This window comes from Eleutherodactylus coqui, chromosome 6, assembly GCF_035609145.1.
Source record: "Eleutherodactylus coqui strain aEleCoq1 chromosome 6, aEleCoq1.hap1, whole genome shotgun sequence".
In the NCBI taxonomy this organism is placed as follows: Eukaryota; Metazoa; Chordata; class Amphibia; order Anura; family Eleutherodactylidae; genus Eleutherodactylus; species Eleutherodactylus coqui.
In genome coordinates, this window is record NC_089842.1 from 227,229,447 (window position 1) to 227,248,077 (window position 18,631).

The following is an 18,631-nucleotide window of genomic DNA, read 5'->3' on the forward strand; positions in this document are numbered from 1 at the left end:
ACAAAGCAGGAGACTTAGAAGCAGGAGATTGCCGGCAGATTGGCAATATCTTCTGCTGGTTTTTCAAAGCCCTTGCTTTGTTCTCTCTGAGTCTGTGCAGGCAGAGCACAATGCCACAGCTTGTGGCATTGTGCTCTGCAGCTCCCATAGTGAAACATAGCCCAGAAATCTTCCGGGCTATATCATTATCGGCAGTGGAGCTCGTCCTGGAAAATTTCCGGGCGTGCCACTCAAGGGGTTAAGACTTCATACTTCATACCCCTGCATAGTGCTCTCCATGAGGAGAAACATTAGCCACCTGGACAGAGGAGCTTTTTAAGACTGTTTTAGAAAACGTATGTCAGCAACATCTATAAACTCCGGATGGTCTCCTATACCAGTGTGAGAGGACGGGCTGAATGTGCTCTTACTGTAAAGCATTTTAATATTTAATTATAGCACATTTATTCATAATATCAAACTGTAGGCATTCTATTAATAAAGCACAAGGTAAAAGTGTGAAAGCATTCAAATTATGCATAGAAGTTGTGGGGAAAGGGGGAAACCTGTTAGGCCAGGTCACCAACATGACAGCCATTTTGAATCCTATCATCTTGGATTTATATATTAGTATGTCTACCGTCTTAGTAAATAGCTAGCAGCTGCATGGTTAACTTGTTCAATATTGTACACTGGTGTGTGTGTTTGATTCTTGTGTGGTATCTCCCACGCACTGTTCCTAGGGCATAGCACTGCTCTCCAGATGTGTTTCTCACGAGAAAGACCTGGGATGCCCACTGCTCAAAAGGAAGGGCTACTCCTTACCCCCTCCTTTGGATTCCTAGGTCCAGGCAGGAATATTGATAAGTCTATTCAAGTTTTGTGTATAAGAAATTACGTGTTTGGTAGTAACACACACCTTAAGGTGTTAACATGGGTCAGTCATTACAAAGTAAGCCATTTATGAGTTGTTATGATGTTGGGGGCGTGTATTTGTATTACTGGGTCATTTTTGGGTACATCTGTACTGTGATGTTAATAATGAACCAGAAGGATATTGCCTTTGATACAGATGTGTGTGTCCCTGGCTATATATATGCACGCATTCTGTTCTCAGTATAATTAATTTGGAGCAGACAGTGAATTAAGAGGGAATATGATTTGTTCCCATAACAGAAGGTAGGTGTCAGAAACGCTCTTTTCTCCTTAGGGAGAGCAACTATATACTATAAACTAAGTGAGGAGACTCAAATGGCCACGCACGCTCCTCTGGGTAATATGCAAATAAGGGAGATGGAATAAATCCTCCACGTGGAGGATTTATTCCATCTCCCTTATTTAGAAGGTAGGTGTGTCATATATTAAACTGGTGGAGAATTTCCCCAGGAAAACAATAGTGTACTTCATTTTAATATAGTTTTATTCGTTTTTATGTTATCACAGTGAATGATGGTGCTATCACATGCAGAATGGGATGAGATATTATGTCGTTTTAATTTAATAAAGTGAGACCTTCCCTCTAGGCTTTGCACATTTTGCTGATGCTCCTTTATTGACCAGTTCATGGAGCCTCTTGTCTGACTTCTACATCACAATGCTGCTTCCTCCTTACTCAGGTCTGTCTTCTCCATGTCTTTGTTTCTTTTCTTGCCTCTTCAAACTAACTTCATAGACACCACTGTAATCCTTCGTCGTCTCCTGAGTGGACATAAGCTTTTGCATATGTAACATTTCCTTCTGCTGATCACATATGCCATCCCTTATACTTGTCAGGAGGCCATTGGTGCATTTTTGCAGTTCAATTAACTGCTCTAATTTAGCATTCAAATCTTCTGGTCGTTGTTGAGATTCGTCAGCTGTGGTGAGATTAGTTGTACATGATGCCACGGGTAAGTTTGAGCTTAACGATTGCTCTGAAGGTAGCAACAGTGAAGACAACAAACTGTCATTATGGGTCCAAGAAAGCGGTTCTCCATCAGGGTCATCTTCAACAATCAAATCATGTAGAGAAAAACACCAAATTAGATACATGTGGTAGAGTTGGGAATAATATCTGGCAACCTAACGAGCCCTTTTCAGACAGTTATCTCCTGCAGGATGTATGGCCAACTAAAAAGGGAAACATGTCATAACTTGTTAGTCCCATAAATCATCACCGTGCCATAATAGCAGGTTTATAACGGTAGGCCATGGAAGGTCATTAAAGCCAGCTCAAAATCTTATGGTATGACCTGGGTAGGTGCCCCAGAAGTAATTGTGCCCCCGCTAGCTGCCCTAGCTGTAATAATGCCCCAAGAGTAGCCCTAGTTGTAATAGTGCTTTACAGTGGTTTCAGAAGTAATATTTTCCCCACAGTGGCACTGTCAGGGAGCTGGGGTTCGGGTAACTGGGAGTACTTGAATCTTCCTGCATCCCTTGTCCCTACCTACTTGCCCCCCTAAGCTAGGCCCCAGAGCGACAAGTGGGCAACAGTCCCTAAACTCCCTAGGGATTGCGGGACAAAGTCAAATACAAGAACAAACAAACACAAAGGCAGGTCAGGCAATCCGGGTTGGCAGCTGGAGAGAATGCGGTACAAGGGGTCAGGCGAAGGCAAAGTCAGGTCCAGAGCAGGCAAGTCAAAGCAGGAGATCAATACAAGGGAACGCGGGTAGCTGGAAACCAAACATACACTGGCAACCTAGGAGGAAGCTGAACAGTTTTTAATGCTGCCAGAACTCCTGCCCAGCAGCTGATTGGGGCGGGGAGCCTGACAGCAGTAGGGACCCAATCGCAGGACGCTGGCAGAACAGCCCCCAGCGTCTGCTAAGGACAGGCAGAGACTCAGACATCATGCAGCGAGTGCAGAGCAGAGATCCACACATCAAGCAGCGAGTGCAGAACAAGCATGCCTGGGTGTCATGGCAATGAAGACGTGGCATGGGCGGTAACCCGCCGCTTCTCCAGCAGCCAGGCTAACTAGGCACACGCTCCCTGTGCACGGAAGCGCGTGCCTGGAGCTGGCGCACCGGATCATGGCAGCTCGGGGAGGTCACCAAGACTGTGCAGCCGGGATCCTCCTCCCCCTCCTCCTCCCCCTCCTACTTGGTTCGGCGAGAGCAGGGTGGGGAGGTGTCCGTCAGCACACTGACATCAGTGTGCACCTGTGATCAGCACTGCTGGAGTGTGTGCCGGGCAGAGGAGTATGTGGGTCTCGTGGGGGGGGGGAGTAGGAGGATGCTGTGGGGTGTCACTATTGCTACTGGGGGCGGCTGTGTGGTGTCACTATTATTACTGGGAGCTGCTGCGGGGTGTCACTATTACTACTGGGGGCCACTGTGGGGTGTCACTATTACTACTGGGGGCCGCTGTGGGGTGTCACTATTATTACTGAGGGCTGCTGTGGGGTGTCACTATTATGACTGAGGGCCTCTGTGGGGTGTCACTATTACTGGGGCTGCTGTGCGGTGTCCCTATTATTACTGGGGCCATTGTGGAATGTTCCTATTATTACTGGGGGCTGCTATGGGGTGTCACTATTATTACTGGGGGCTGCTATGGGGTGTTACTATTATTACTACAAGCTGCTGTGGGGTGTCACTGTGATACTGGAGGCTGCTGTGGGGTGTCACTGTGATACAAGGGGCCGCTATGCGGGGGTCACTGTAATACTGGGGACCACTGTAGGGGGTGTCACTGTGATACTGTGGACTGCTGTGGGGGAGTTTACTAGGATACTGGGGGCCGCTGTAGAGGGGGGTCACTGTGATACTGGGGGCTGCTGTGGGGGAGGTCACTGTAGTACTGGGAGCTGCTGTGGGGAGGGTCACTGTGATACTGGGGGCCACTGTGTGTGTGGGGGGGGGGTCACTGTGATACTGGGGGCCACTGTGTGTGTGTGTGGGGGGGGGGTCACTGCAATACTGGGGGCCGCTGTGGGAGGGAATCACTGTGATACTGGGGGCTGCTGCTTTGGGGGGGGGCACTGTGATACTGGGGGCTGCTGCTCTGAGGGGGGGCACTGTGATAATGGGGGCCGCTGTATGGTGGGGTCACTATTACTGCTGGGTGTCCCTATTATCGCTGAGGCCGCTGTGGGGTGTTACTATTATCGCTGGGGCCACTAGGGGGTCACTATTACCACTGGGGGGGTCATTATTATCGCTGGGGGGCTCACTATTATCACTGGGGTATGTTTACATGTGGCGGAAATGGGCAGGGCTGTTTCAGAATAGACAGGGTTCAGATTTTGACTACATTTGGATGCAGAAATGCTGCAGCATTTTCCACAGAAATTTCCGCTGAGGACACTCTGCAGTATTTCCGCGTCTAAAAAGCAGTCAAAATCTGCATACTGTCTATTTTGAATCAGCCCTGTCTTTTTTAAAACGACAGGGGTAAAATAGTACATTGTGACAAGCCCCGCCCCCTGACGTGTTGGCCCTTTGCAGTAAATAAGTGGGTTTTGGGTTGCAGTTTGGGCACTTGGTCTCTAAAAGGTTCGCCATCACTGCTCTAGGGGCACACAGGGTCTACACACCCATGCGAATGGATCAATGAAAGTCCATTGATCACTCTCATCACTTTCACTGATTCAATTCACCGTGTATCATGCTTCCATACAATGGACACGTAATGCTCATTGAAAACACAGTCATGGACATGAGCCTCTAAGCTTTCAGTTATAAAATCCTCAAGTCCTTTTCCATGTCAGTGTTTCCCAGTGGTTTCCCATTTAGTGTGTAATGGTAACAAGTATTTCCTGCCCATGGGCAGAACCTTACATTCCTCACTATTGAAACTGATTTGCCATTTCTGCCCGCAACTTATCCAGATCCTCTCGTGTTAATTACTTTACATAAAGTGTGCTTGTTCTCAGTTAGAGAAAGCAGGTAATCTTGTAGATATGATACTTTTCAATGGCTAACAAAAATTCATGATGTTACAGTAGGCTTTCGGATGGTTCTGTTATCCACCCTTCATCAGAATTATATAGAGCTGGTTTGGATGGCACAGAAATATAACACATAAATGCAGAGGGGAGGAGGGACACTCCTCTTAATCTAAATAAATGTTCACACAGAAATTTGAGACTTAAAAAACACAAGACAGTCAGAGCAGAGAGACAAATACTATATCAGTCAAAGCAAAGTGACATATACTAAATCAGTCCACAGAGCTAAGGAATTTGACAGTTTTACGATGTCTCTTATCTTTTCTTGAACTGCACATGGAAAGATGATAATACTAGCTCTACAGCACCACCTATTCCATGGCAACAGTCTTATAATCAATATCAGAATTTTTATGAGAAAAACAAAGAGCAGACAATGGTTTGGAAGAGGACACCCGTCTTGACCTCCTTTAGACCTTTAATATTCTCCACTTATGCAAGAATCCTGGGTTGAGGTGCATTCCATTCCTGAGGGTATTAAACATGGCCTTAAACTTATACTCCCAAATTCTTCTGTGGTGCTGTGACTTAAAGGGGTTGTCCCACGACAGCAAGTGGGGTTAAACACTTCTGTATGGCCATATTAATGCACTTTATAATATACATCGTGCATTAAATATTGGCCATACAGAAGTTATACACTTACCCCCTCCGGTGCTGGCAAGCCCGTCTCCATGGCACAACTAAACTTCTGCTCTGGTCGCACGAACAGTCGAAGATTCCTGAAGATTCCTCTTCTGGATGGTCCGGGCTCCTCCCCCTTCTTAGCGTCATCACGTAGCTCCGCTCCGTCACGTGGTGCCGATCAGCCAATGAGATGGCTGTAATCGGCAGTGGAGCTCAGACTGGAGAAGAGCATCCATGGTGCACCATGGGAGAAGACCCACAGTGCACCATTGGAGAAGACCAGCGGTGCACCTTGGGAAATGACGGCGGCCATCTTGGAAGAAGATTTTTATAACTTCATGAAACAGCTTCATGGTGAGTATAAACGCTCTAAAAAACCGATTAACATGGGTAGTTTGTGATGCTTGCTTAGCATGGGGGACTGGGGTGTGTAAAATTTTTCATTTTGGCCGCGGGACAACCCCTTTAAAGTTGCCCTTCAGTATGATAACTCTCATCTGCTCTATGCTGTGCCTCTGACCACAAAAATGTTTTGTCACAGGTAATTCCATCTTTTCCTCTCCAATTGAGTGGAAAGGAAATTGAGTTTCCCTGATATAAAGGCCCCCAGCAGGACATTTACTGCACAGGATCAGGTACACAACATTGGACGTGGAACATTTGAATGTCCCCGGGATCTTATAGTCCTGCTGTGTGTTTGGGATCCATATAATTTAAGGAGCTGCAAGACCTGCTCACATTTACTGACCGTGGAGAGGATACGGATTCCCAACAAACAGCAGGACTATAAGATCCCTGGGACATTTACATGTTCCACATCTAATGTTGTGTACAGGCTAATGCTCGAACGAGCATCAAGCTCAGACGAGCATGCTCGCTTATCTCTAATTAGCATGAATGCAATGTGTCTTGTGTATGCAATATCTTTGAGTAATTGTGCCGCAATGGTAAATATATATATATATATATATATATATATATATATATATATATATATCCTGTTAACTTTAAGTGTCAACATCAATCAAATAAATAAATAAATGAATGAAAGAAAGAAAGAAAGTGGATATTAAAGGGGTTGTCCCGTGAAACAAAGTGGGTCTATACACTTCTGTATGGCCATATTAATGCACTTTGTAATGTACATTGTGCATTAATTATGAGCCATACAGAAGTTATAAGAAATTTTTCACTTACCTGCTCCGTTGCTGGCGTCCTCGTTTCCATGGAGCCCGTCTAATTTTCAGTGTCTAATGGCCAAATTAGACGCGCTTGCGCAGTCCGGGTCTCCTTCTTTTCTCAATGGGGCTCCGTGTAGCTCCGTGTAGCTCCGCCCCGTCACGTGCCGATTCCAGCCAATCAGGAGGCTGGAATCGGCAATGGACCGCACAGAAGCCCTGCGGTCCACCGAGGGAGAAGATCCCGGTGGCCATCTTCAGCAGGTAAGTAAGAAGTCACCGGAGCGCGGGGATTCGGGTCCAGAATGTATTAATTTTGGGGCAATGCCAGATTCCATGCAGAAAATCTGTTTTTGGTTGACAGCATCTAGGGCACGCCTGCAGTCTAGTTGGGCTGCCGGGATGCGGGGGTATGTTGAAACCATATATCACTCCATGTATGATTTTAAAATAGATAATCGGTACTCTAGGAATTTTATCATATAATGTTATTGCTACTGGGGCGTGGTCAGAAATCACTAAATCTTCTATAGTGGCTTTAGTCACTCTAGGGAGCAACTTGGGAGATAGGAGTATGTAATCAATTCTGGACCAAGAGTGATGCACATGGAATAATGCGTAAATTCACGACCTTCTGGATTAGGTTCTCGCCACATATCTCTGAGATGTTGCGTACAATTAAACGCTTGAAAGGTACTATCATGGTATTTAGAGGGATTTCTCCCTATAGCATGACTGCGACGATCTTCATTCATATTAAGTACTAAATTAAAATCTCATTTACAGCGTAAGATGATCGCTCAAGATGAGTGATCACCTTGCGCTGCCAGCAGGGGGAGGATGCAGAAGACAAGTGGGGTGTCCCCACTAGTCTTCTGCATGCAGCTGTTCCCCGCTCCGAGCGCCTGGCTGTTATACAGCCGAGCGCTCAAAGCGGAGGATACAGAAGACAAGCGGGGTGTCCCCGCTTGCCTTCTGCATCCAGCTGTTCACCGCTCCGAGCCTTCAGGAGCCGAGAGCCAGGATATTTTGAATTTGCCAGGGCTCTCGGCCTTCTGCGCATGCGCGTGACGTCATACGTCTGGCGCGCATGTGCAGAACAGCGGCGTAGGGTCCCGGAGGACCCATTCACCGTGGGACGCCTCCGACAAGCCGGGTAAGTAATTTAAGCTGACCTGATGGATCTGATCCATCAGGGCAGCTGAATCTTTACCTTTTTCACTTTTTTTTACTTTATTGAGATTGGCGCTCTCCTTGCCAGGGGGGACTGCCCGCAGCCCAAGATGACAGCTCCATGCTGTCGGCTACCTGCGGGCACCGACAGCATGGAGCTGTCACATCCTCATCTAAGAGGGCTTTAATCCTAAGAGGATGCATGTATTTATGTCCTCTAGGATAAAAACCCACTTAGTGAGGATGAGAAAAGGCAATGGGGCCGTCACTAAAGAGTTAATGGACATTTTGCCATAGGTTTGCAAATCCTGTCACAACGACCTCATTAGTGTCCGTACTTATATTAAGGAGCATAAAACCATACAAACGAGATCCTGTTGCTCTAATAATTATCTAGATATAGTGTGTGTTTGTGTTTAGATAGGAGTCCCCTGATTTTATATTTTTGTATAAAAAATTCAATAGAAGTTATATTTTAGTGGTTCCCACCAGTGAAATAAATCAAGGAATAAAGGGGAATTCATTTGTCTCTGACATTTCTTCTTGTTGTAGTAGTTTAATTGTGTTTTATGCTTTTTTTTGCTGTTCATTGCCCTCTTCACAACTTTATTGAACCATATTGGTTTTCTTCTATTTCTGAGTCTTTTCTTTCAATAATTTTTACTATTGTAAAGTCTTTTATTCCTGTAAGTTATGAACCTCTCACAATAAGAAATTAGGATGTTTTAAACATTTCCCATTTATTGTACATACTCTTTGTTTGTGGACATTGTCCCAGTCAATCAGGTTAAGGGCTTCTCTGAGCTGATCGAACTTGGCCTACCTAAAGTCTAGTATCTTTGCAGCTCCCGTATAAAACTCTCTTGAAGGACAAGTTAAAATGTTTTTATAGTATGGTCACTATTTCCCAAGCGGTCCCCTGACCTGCACCCCAGTTACTCTGTCAGGTCTGTTGGTTAATATTAAGTCCAAAATGTCTGTCACTCTAGTTAGGTCCTGTACAAACTGGCTATAGTAATTATCTTTAGTCATTTACAAAAATCTATTAATTACTTTATTGTGATCTGCTGTTTCATCTATTTGCCTCAGTATGAGATTTTCGGTGGATTTTGTTATATTTTGTGGCCTATAAAAAACCCCTATGAGGATTTTATTATTGTTTTCCCCTCCATATATCTCTACTCATAGAGACTCCACATACTCATCTCCCTCCCATATATCTTCTCCCCTTTTTCGGTTTTCGCAATCACTTCTGGACTGTAACCCAGTAAGTTCACCGCCCAGTCACAGCTTTCTTCCAACCAGGTCTCAGTTGTTCCCACTATATCATAGTTTTCCTCAGACATTATTACTTCCAGTTCATCAACCTTATTGGTCATACTTCTAGCATTAGTCCAATTATTAGTCACCATACAGTTTTTGAAGGTTTTGGTTATTTTTTACTTTAAGTGTATTTCTATTAACTATTCTGCGAATTCTAACTGTACTAACCCCTCTCACCACTCCACCCCCATTCTAATTGTCTACAATATCCTCCCCGTATCTCTCTGGTTGCCCCTAAATCCCTAGTTTAAACACTTCTCCAGCTTTCTAGCCATTTACCCCTGCAGCACAGCTGCCTCTTTCCCTTTGAGATGCAGCTCATCTCTACGGTAGAACCTGTAGCTGACAGCAAAATCAGCCCAGTTTTCCAAGGACCCAAACACCTCCTTTCTGCACCAGCTCTGGAGCCATTTATTTACCTCCCTAATCTCCCATAGCCTTTCTAGAGTGGTTCTGGTAGTACTTCAGAAAATACTACTTTGGAGGTGCTCGCCTAAACTTACCTCCTAGCTTTCTGAAGGACTGTCCACCTACCTTGAACTTCGTCATTAGTGCCATGTGCACCATGACCACTGGGTCCTCACCAGCACCTCCTGATAATTTGTCAACCCAATTCACGATTAGTAACTGGAGCACCAGGAAGACAACACACTATTCAACAATCCCAGTCTTTGTGGCAGATTACCCTGTCTGTCCCCCAATAATCGAATCTTTCACTATCAGGACATGTCTAGCCTGCCCTGCACTCCCATTCCCCTTCTTACTGGAGCAGACATCCCCTGGCGGTCAGAGGGCATGTCGTGCTGCAACAGTGCTTACTCTGTAATGGCATCCCCCTCATCTGCCAGCTTTGCATATTTGTTGGAGTGTACCACGTCAGGACTAGTGCCCCCTGGCCTTCCCTCTACTCCTCCTCCTGTCACCCAGCTAGCTGCTTAAGCATCCTGCTCTCCCAAACTAACATCTACCACACATCTACCCCAGCGAGGGCTCAGTGAGCTGCACTTTCTATGGTGCCAGTGGATCTTAGTGTGTCAAGCTGCTCATTTAGATCCAGGATCTGGGCTTTCAAATGTGCAACACACTTCCATCTCGTAAAGCAGTATGCACCCTCGGATGGCTGGTCAAGGACTTCATACATGGTACAAGATGCACACCGGATGGCATTGTCCATCGTGGAGCAGATTCTAAATGGGGATCATACAGACAGTAGTATATGCAAAAATTCAAATAGATAAACAATAATTAAACACAAGTGAGTCTTCCAAAGTTCCTGACTCCAAAGTCGCTAATCCTAAATCACACTTATGATACAGAACAGTTAGCATACAGCCACACACAATCACTCAGCTCGCACGATCACCTAGGTTTTGATTGATATAGCACTTAGCTGTAGCACTTCTCTTCCTCCTCTGTTTGGAAAGGACACAAAAAATTAACGGGCACAAAACCCGTGGATTAATGGAGTAGCCTAATGTTAAAGAAAAATAGTCGGCTTGAGTACAAAAACCACATGCTATATCAGCACAATAATTTTTTTTTTTAAGATTACCCTCCCCCATCCAACCTACCCAAAGTTCTAAAACAAAGCTTTAAAAGCAAGCAAAAAAATACATTGTTGACATAACCCATCGTTTTGGGCCATGATTATGACCAAAAAGAGTACTACACTTACCTGAAGGGTTTTCCTCAAGTTCTGTGCCAATTGCGTCATCGATATGAAAATATTTGACAATTTTTATATCTGTTTTACTTAAAGTGATCTCCAGCTGTTGAAGACTTTCTGATTTTGCGACTTTCTGTTTCAGGCTTCTTTTGTAGGTATTCCATCTAACCTTACATTCACTAATGGTGTGGCTTGTCGGACCTGCTTTGTTCACTTCCTTCATTACTTCTCTCCAAGCACTGTTTCTCTTCTCTCTTGAATTAGCTTTAAATAATTGGTCTAGGTTCTGGGAGATTTCAGTGACGAGTCTCTCAACCTGCAGAGTACCAAACTTTTTCCTTGTTTTCTTGGAAGGTTGTAGGTTTCTTGCTGCTTGGTCTTCACTTTGAAGCATACCTTGTCCCTGCTCTTCCGTCCTCCCAGAGACCGCGGACATGATGGGCTCTTTCTTCTGCTACTGGATCAAACAGTGGATCAAGAGAAAAAAAAACAATTGATGAAAGGCTTATAGTAATATAATAGTCTTTCAGTTGAACTACAACAGACATGTATAGGTCTCACCTAGAGCGCAGTGTGGTGTCCCTCTGGATATAGTTCAGATTGCTGCAGTTTATGTCATTTGTCTGTATGTTCCAGGAACACATCGTAACATAGTAACAATGTGTACGACTGCAAATAGACATATCCATCCAGCTCAGAATAATACCTCCCAGTCTGTCAACAAACATGATTTAGCAACTCCACACATTTCTCGGTTTTACTTTGCATCATAAGTTCTGCATAGGAAAAAGGGAGTGCTGTTATGTTTAACAGATGCCCATGTTTGTTATCTATGCCAGTATCAGCTTTGAAAGTATCAACCCATTGTGTTCTTTGGCGGAGAAGTCTCCTATTGGCACTGATCTGTCCAAGCATTATAGATTTATAGCATTATAAAGATGGTACTAAAAAGAGGAGGGGGCTGAGGACCGAGCCCTGTGGGACCCCAACAGCAAGGGGAAGAGGAGGGGAGAGTCAGATAAGTAGGAGGAGAACCAGGAGAGAGCAGTGTCCTTCAAAGTAAAGAAGCGAAGCATAGTGAGGAGGATGTGTGGTCAACAGTGTCAAATGCTGTGGAGAGAACAGAGAGAATTAGTAGGGAGTAATCGCCCCTCGAATTTGGCTGTTAGGAGGTCCTTTGACAATTTTGTAAGAGTGGTTTCTGTGAAGTGTGAAGGGCAGAAGCTGAACTGTAGGGGGTTAAGAAGAGTTTTCTAATAGATAGCTTATAAGGCGGGAGAAAACCAAGCACTCTAATAGTTTGTAGATGAAGGGGAGATTTGAGATGGGTCGGCAGTTGGCAGCATTGGTTGAGTAGTGCTGCTTTCAGGCAATCAAAGCAGCAATTGCTGAGCCAACGTGACGGCTACGATTGGCTAAGAGCAACGCTCCCTGGCCAAATAGAGCTATCACTTTCTGTAGACAGAATGTATGAATGCAGCAACAAGGAAGTGATGTTCTGTGGGTAGCCAAGGTGTGCAGGACGCAGGGTGGAGCTATGAAACTTTGCAGACCAGTCGGAGGGACCTACACTGCGGCTGCTAGGTAAGTATAAAGAACACATTCCCCCCCAAAAAGACTCCATCCCTCTTTTGGGGATAAAATTCCTATATAAGACAAGGTCTTACTTTTGGCAAAGCACTGTATAATACTGCCCCCTATGTACAAAAATATAACTACTATAATACTGCCTCCTATGTACGAGAGAGTAACTACTAAAAGAGTGCCACTTTTCTACAAGAATATAACTACTATAATATTGCCCCCTACGTATAAAAATAACTACTATAATACTGCCGTCTATGTACAAGAATATCACTACTACAATACTGCCCCTATGTACAGGAATATAACTACTATATTACTGCCCACTATGTACAAGAATATAATTACTATAATACTGCCTCCTATGCACGAGAATATAACTACTATAATACTGCCTCTTATGTACAAAAATATACCTACTATAATACTGCTTCCTATGTACAAGAATATAACTATTATAATACTGCGCCTAAGTACAAGAATATACCTACTATAATACTGCTCCTATGTACAAGAATATGACTACTATAATACTGCTCCCTATGTACAAGAATATAACTACTATAAAACTGCTCCCTATGTACAAGAATATAACTACTATAATACTGCCCTCTATGTACAAGAATATAACTACTATAATACTGCCTCCTATGTACAAGAATATAACTACTATAATACTGCCCCCTATGTACAAGAATATAACTACTATAATACTGCTCCTATGTACAAGAATATAACTACTATAATACTGCCCTCTATGTACAACAATATAACTACTATAATACTGCCCCCTATGTACAACAATATAACTACTATAATACTGCCCTCTATGTACAAGAATATAACTACTATAATACTGCTCCTATGTACAAGAATATAACTACTATAATACTGCCCTCTATGTACAACAATATAACTACTATAATACTGCTCCCTATGTACAAGAATATAACTACTATAATACTGCTCCTATGTACAATAATATAACTACTAAAATACTGCCCCATGTACAAGAATATAGCTACTATAATACTGCCCCTAAGTACAAGAATGTAGATACTATAATACTGCCCCTTTTCTACAAGAATATAACTACTATAATACTGCTCCTATATACAATAATATAACTACTAAAATACTGCCCCATGTACAATAACATAACTACTATAATACTGCCCTCTATGTACAAGAATATAACTACTATATTACTGCCCTCTATGTACAAGAATATAACTACTATATTACTGCCCCTATGTACAAGAATATAACTACTATAATACTGCCTCCTATGTACAAGAATATAACCTCTATAATACTGCTCCTATGTACAAGAATATAACAATTATAATACTGCGCCTAAGTATAAGAATATAACTACTATAATACTGCTCCCTATGTATAAGAATATAGCTACTATAATACTGCTCCCTATGTACAAGAATATAACTACTATAATACTGCCCCCTATGTACAAGAATATAACCTCTATAATACTGCTCCTATGTACAAGAATATAACAATTATAATACTGCGCCTAAGTATAAGAATATAACTACTATAATACTGCTCCCTATGTATAAGAATATAGCTACTATAATACTGCTCCCTATGTACAAGAATATAACTACTATAATACTGCCCTCTATGTACAAGAATATAACTACTATAATACTGTTCCCATGTACAAGAATATAACTACTATAATACTACTCCCTATGTACAAGAATATAACTACTATAATACTGCCCTCTATGTACAACAATGTAACTACTATGATACTGCCCCTTATATACAAGAATGCACCTACCATAATACTGCCGCCTATGTAAGGGAATATAACTACTATAATACTGCTCCCTATGTGCAAGAATATAACTATTATAATACTGCCCCCTATGTACAAGAATATAACTACTATAATACTGCCCCCTATGTACAAGAACATAACTATTATAATACTGCCTCCTATGTACAAGAACATAACTACTATAATACTGCCTACTATGTACAAGAATATAACTACTATAACACTGCTCCTATGTATAATAATATAGCTATTATAATACTGCCCCCTATGTACAAGAATATAACTACTATAATACTGCCCCCTATGTAAGGGAATATAACTACTATAATACTGCCTCCTATGTACAAGAACATAACTACTATAATACTGCCTCCTATGTACAAGAACATAACTACTATAATACTGCCTACTATGTACAAGAATATAACTACTATAACACTGCTCCTATGTACAATAATATAGCTATTATAATACTGCCCCCTATGTACAAGAATATAACTCCTATAATATTGCCCTCTATATAAAAGAATATAAGTACTATTATACGGCCTACTATGTACAAGAACATAACTACTATAATACTGCCCCATACGTACAAGAACATAACTACTATAATACTGCCTCCTATGTACAAGAACATAAGTACTATAAAACTTCCGCTTTGTACAAGAATATTAGTACTATAATACTGACCCTTATATACAAGAAAAGAACTACTTTAAGGCCTTAGTCACACGGGCGTAAATACGCTCGTATATACGCGCATAAAAACGCACCTACAAAAGATAGAACATATTGGTGGCAATGGACATGGTCACGCGTATATACGCGCGTATTTACGCCCGTGTGACTAAGGCCTAATACTGTCGTTATGTACAAGAATGTTACTATTATAATACTGCCCCTTAAGTACAAGAATATAACTATTATAATACTGCCCCTATGTACAAAAATATAACTACTATAACACTGCTTCTATGTACAATAATATAGCTATTATAATACTGCCCCCTATGTACAAGAATATAACTACTATAATATTGCCCTCTATATAAAAGAATATAAGTACTATAATACGGCCTACTATGTACAAGAACATAACTACTATAATACTGCCCCCTATGTACAAGAATATAACTACTATAATACTGCCCCCTATGTGCAAGAATATAACTACTATAATACTGCCCCCTATGTACAAGAATATAACTACTATAATACTGCCTACTATATATAAGAATATAACTTCTATAATGCTGCCCACTATGTACAAGAATGTAACTACTATATTACTGTTCCCTATGTACAAGAATATAATCACTATATTACTGCCCCTATGTACAAGAATATAACTACTATAATACCCCCCCCCCCTATGTATAAGAATATAACTTCTATAATGCTGCCCACTATGTACAAGAATGTAACTACTATATTACTGTTCCCTATGTACAAGAATATAATCACTATAATACTGCCTACTATATATAAGAATATAACTTCTATAATACTGCCCTCTGTGTACAAGAATATAACTAATATAATACTGCCCTCTGTGTACAAGAATATAACTACTATAATACTGCTCCCTCTGTACAAGAATATAACTACTATAATACTGCCCCCTATGTACAAGAATATAACTACTATAATACTACCCCGTATGTGCAATAATATAACTACTATATGACTGCTCCTATGTCTAAGAATACAACTATTATAATACTGATGCTATGTACAAGAATACAACTACTATAATACTGTCTCCTATGTACAAGAATATAACTACTATAATACTGCCCCCTATGTACAAATATATAACTGCTATAATATTGCTCCCTAAGTACAAGGATATAACTATTATTATACTGCTCCCTTTGTACAAGAATATACCTACTATAATACTGCCCCCTATGTACAAGAATATAACTACTATAATACTGCCCCCAATGTACAAGAATATAACTATTATAATGCTGCCTCTATGTACAAGAATATAACTACTATAATACTGCCCCCTGTGTATAAGAATATAACTACTATATTACTGCTCCTATGTCCAAGAATATAACTACTATAATACTGCCCCCTATGTACAAGAATATAACTGCTATAATACTGTCCCCTATGTACAAGAATATAATCACTATATTACTGCCCCTATGTACAAGAATATAACTACTATAATACCCCCCCCTATGTATAAGAATATAACTACTATATCACTATATCCTATGTACAAGTGGAATGCAACACGCTTTCCACCGTCTGCTTAGTATTCAATGTGACCAGCGGAATGCACGCTGCATGGAACGCAGCGTGCATTCCAGCACTGCTTGGAATGCACGCTGCATGGAACGCAACGTGCATTCCAAGTCATGTGCATGCTTTAAAAGAAAATTAGAATTATAGTAGAAATTACAGCAGATTCGAAGTGGAGCTGTGTGGAATGCAACATGCATTCCAAGGAATACACATGCACAGACAAAACCTCATATTCTTGCGCTCCACTAGCCGCTGTAATATTCTCAACTGCAATTTAGGCTCGAAATTGGAGGATACCAGAGTGTTATATAAATTCAGTCATTAGACGCTTTCTTCTGCTCTGGGTCAGATCTATGAAGAACCCGACTAGGCTGCTTATGCTGTCTCTACACTGTTGTGCTTGCGCTGGGGCGGAAGTTGGCGGAGGACTATTGCTCCCAGTTCAGACAACACTGCACGGAGTCGGGGTGGAACGACTCAGCCCTCAAGGATTTGTTTTTGGTTGGCCTATCCGAAGGCCTTAAAGGGGTTGTCTCGCGAAAGCAAGTGGGGTTAAGCACTTCTGTATGGCCATATTAATGCACTTTGTAATATACATCGTGCATTAAATATGAGCCATACAGAAGTTATTCACTTACCTGCTCCGTTGCTTGCGCAGATCTATCTTCTCCATTCGGCTCGGCATCACCGGCATTTTGGTTCCGCCCCCTTGTACGCGTCATCGCGAAGCTCCGCCCCCGTCACATGTGCCGATTCCAGCCAATCAGAGGCTGAGGGTAGATTAATAAACTGTGTAGCGACAGAAATGCTAGAGACTCTAGGGCGGGGCATATTATGTCCGGCGTCTGAGGAGACTTCTATAATCATGAATCTGGCTTCCATGATTGAAATTGAAAGGCAACAAACATTGTACCAAGGTCAATTCTTACACCCTCCAGAAAAGTGTGGAAGGTGTGGAGAGTCAAGTTATCATTGATTAATCAAGCAATCTTTCTGTGTGTCCTACCTGTCATTTATTTAAAGTTAGTGTGCTTGTCTGTTGTGTAGAGCTAATCCTGCTGAGTTGTTATATCGAAATAGTTTGGTTGTCTGTTATATAGAATTAGTATCAGTCTTGCTCAACTGTAAGAAGGGATTGTCGGCAGTGAGAACGCATTGGCTGGGTTATAGCCAAGATTAATACACCGTACACAGCGGCGCGCTGTGAGTTGGGACTTTATGTGCAGTAGTGGATCCCTTCTAGGAAGGCAGACTACTAAACTGTGTTGCTGTTGAATTGTTAAATGTTAAAAGTATAGGCTTGTGCCCGTAAGTGAATGTATAAAAAGGGTTAACTGAATGTGTTTAGAGAAAAAAAAAAAAAGGCTGCTTACTTCATTTAAAAAGAGGAAGTGTGTATCTCTGAATAGAAAAAGCAATTCATGTGCTGTGACAAGAACTACTGTTCGTATGTTTTGTTATGTAATCTAATCTTTGTGATATGTCCGTCATACAAATGTAAAAGGTTATATGCCACTCACATCCTGAGGGGGCTCTTAAGAATACAAAGTTACAAACAGTTGTGACCGTAAAGTTACAACATAGTATGTCAGTCAGAGGAAGAGAAGGCGGGCTGGAATGGCGTCAGTACCAATGCATGCCAAGGACGCCAGCGTTCATTATAACAGTTGAGTTGTATAACAGTTTAGTAAATAGGGAGAATTGCAGTACATTACCAATCAGATGGAGATGCCCGGCATCTAAGACTGCATCTGCCCGGTCGCCGGAAGTCTGGGACAAAAACTGTTGTAAAAGTAAAAATTAGCCACGTTCTCCCTTGTAATCCTGTCTCTGGGCTGTCACGGGAGCGAGAGATTTTAAAAAGAGGAAGTTACTGGCCCTGTAGTCCCAGCACCAGTAAAGTACATTCGCAGACAATATAAAATAAATAAATTACAGGAAGTTAGTTGCTGCAGAGAAGCCGGAGAATGGGAAACAAGCAGGTAACGATAAGGCCAGGTATCCACAGGAGGAACGGAGCAGATTGACCCGTAATTTGTAAAATGTAAATTGTGTGATGCATAAGACTTTATCTAGAGATGAGCGAACGTACTCGT

The 18,631-nt window shown here is 42.0% G+C and overlaps 1 protein-coding gene across 4 annotated transcripts; it reads right to left on the reverse strand.

The window, feature by feature from the left end:
- Positions 1–1,410: 1,410 nt before the first annotated feature.
- Positions 1,411–18,373, reverse strand: LOC136631629 (uncharacterized). 4 transcript variants are annotated; one of them, XM_066605914.1, is made up of 3 exons: positions 18,251–18,373; positions 10,889–11,333; positions 1,411–1,964 (listed from the first exon to the last, which is right to left on the reverse strand). In XM_066605914.1, exons 2-3 carry the CDS (start codon positions 11,313–11,315, stop codon positions 1,588–1,590), a joined length of 804 nt encoding a protein of 267 aa, XP_066462011.1. In that variant the 5' UTR covers positions 11,316–11,333; positions 18,251–18,373; the 3' UTR covers positions 1,411–1,587. The 4 variants fall into 4 exon arrangements, with proteins under 4 accessions (XP_066462011.1, XP_066462012.1, XP_066462010.1 ...); XM_066605915.1 differs by having other exon boundaries at positions 10,889–11,336; XM_066605913.1 differs by lacking the exon at positions 18,251–18,373 and adding an exon at positions 11,441–11,543 and having other exon boundaries at positions 10,889–11,336.
- Positions 18,374–18,631: the final 258 nt, after the last annotated feature.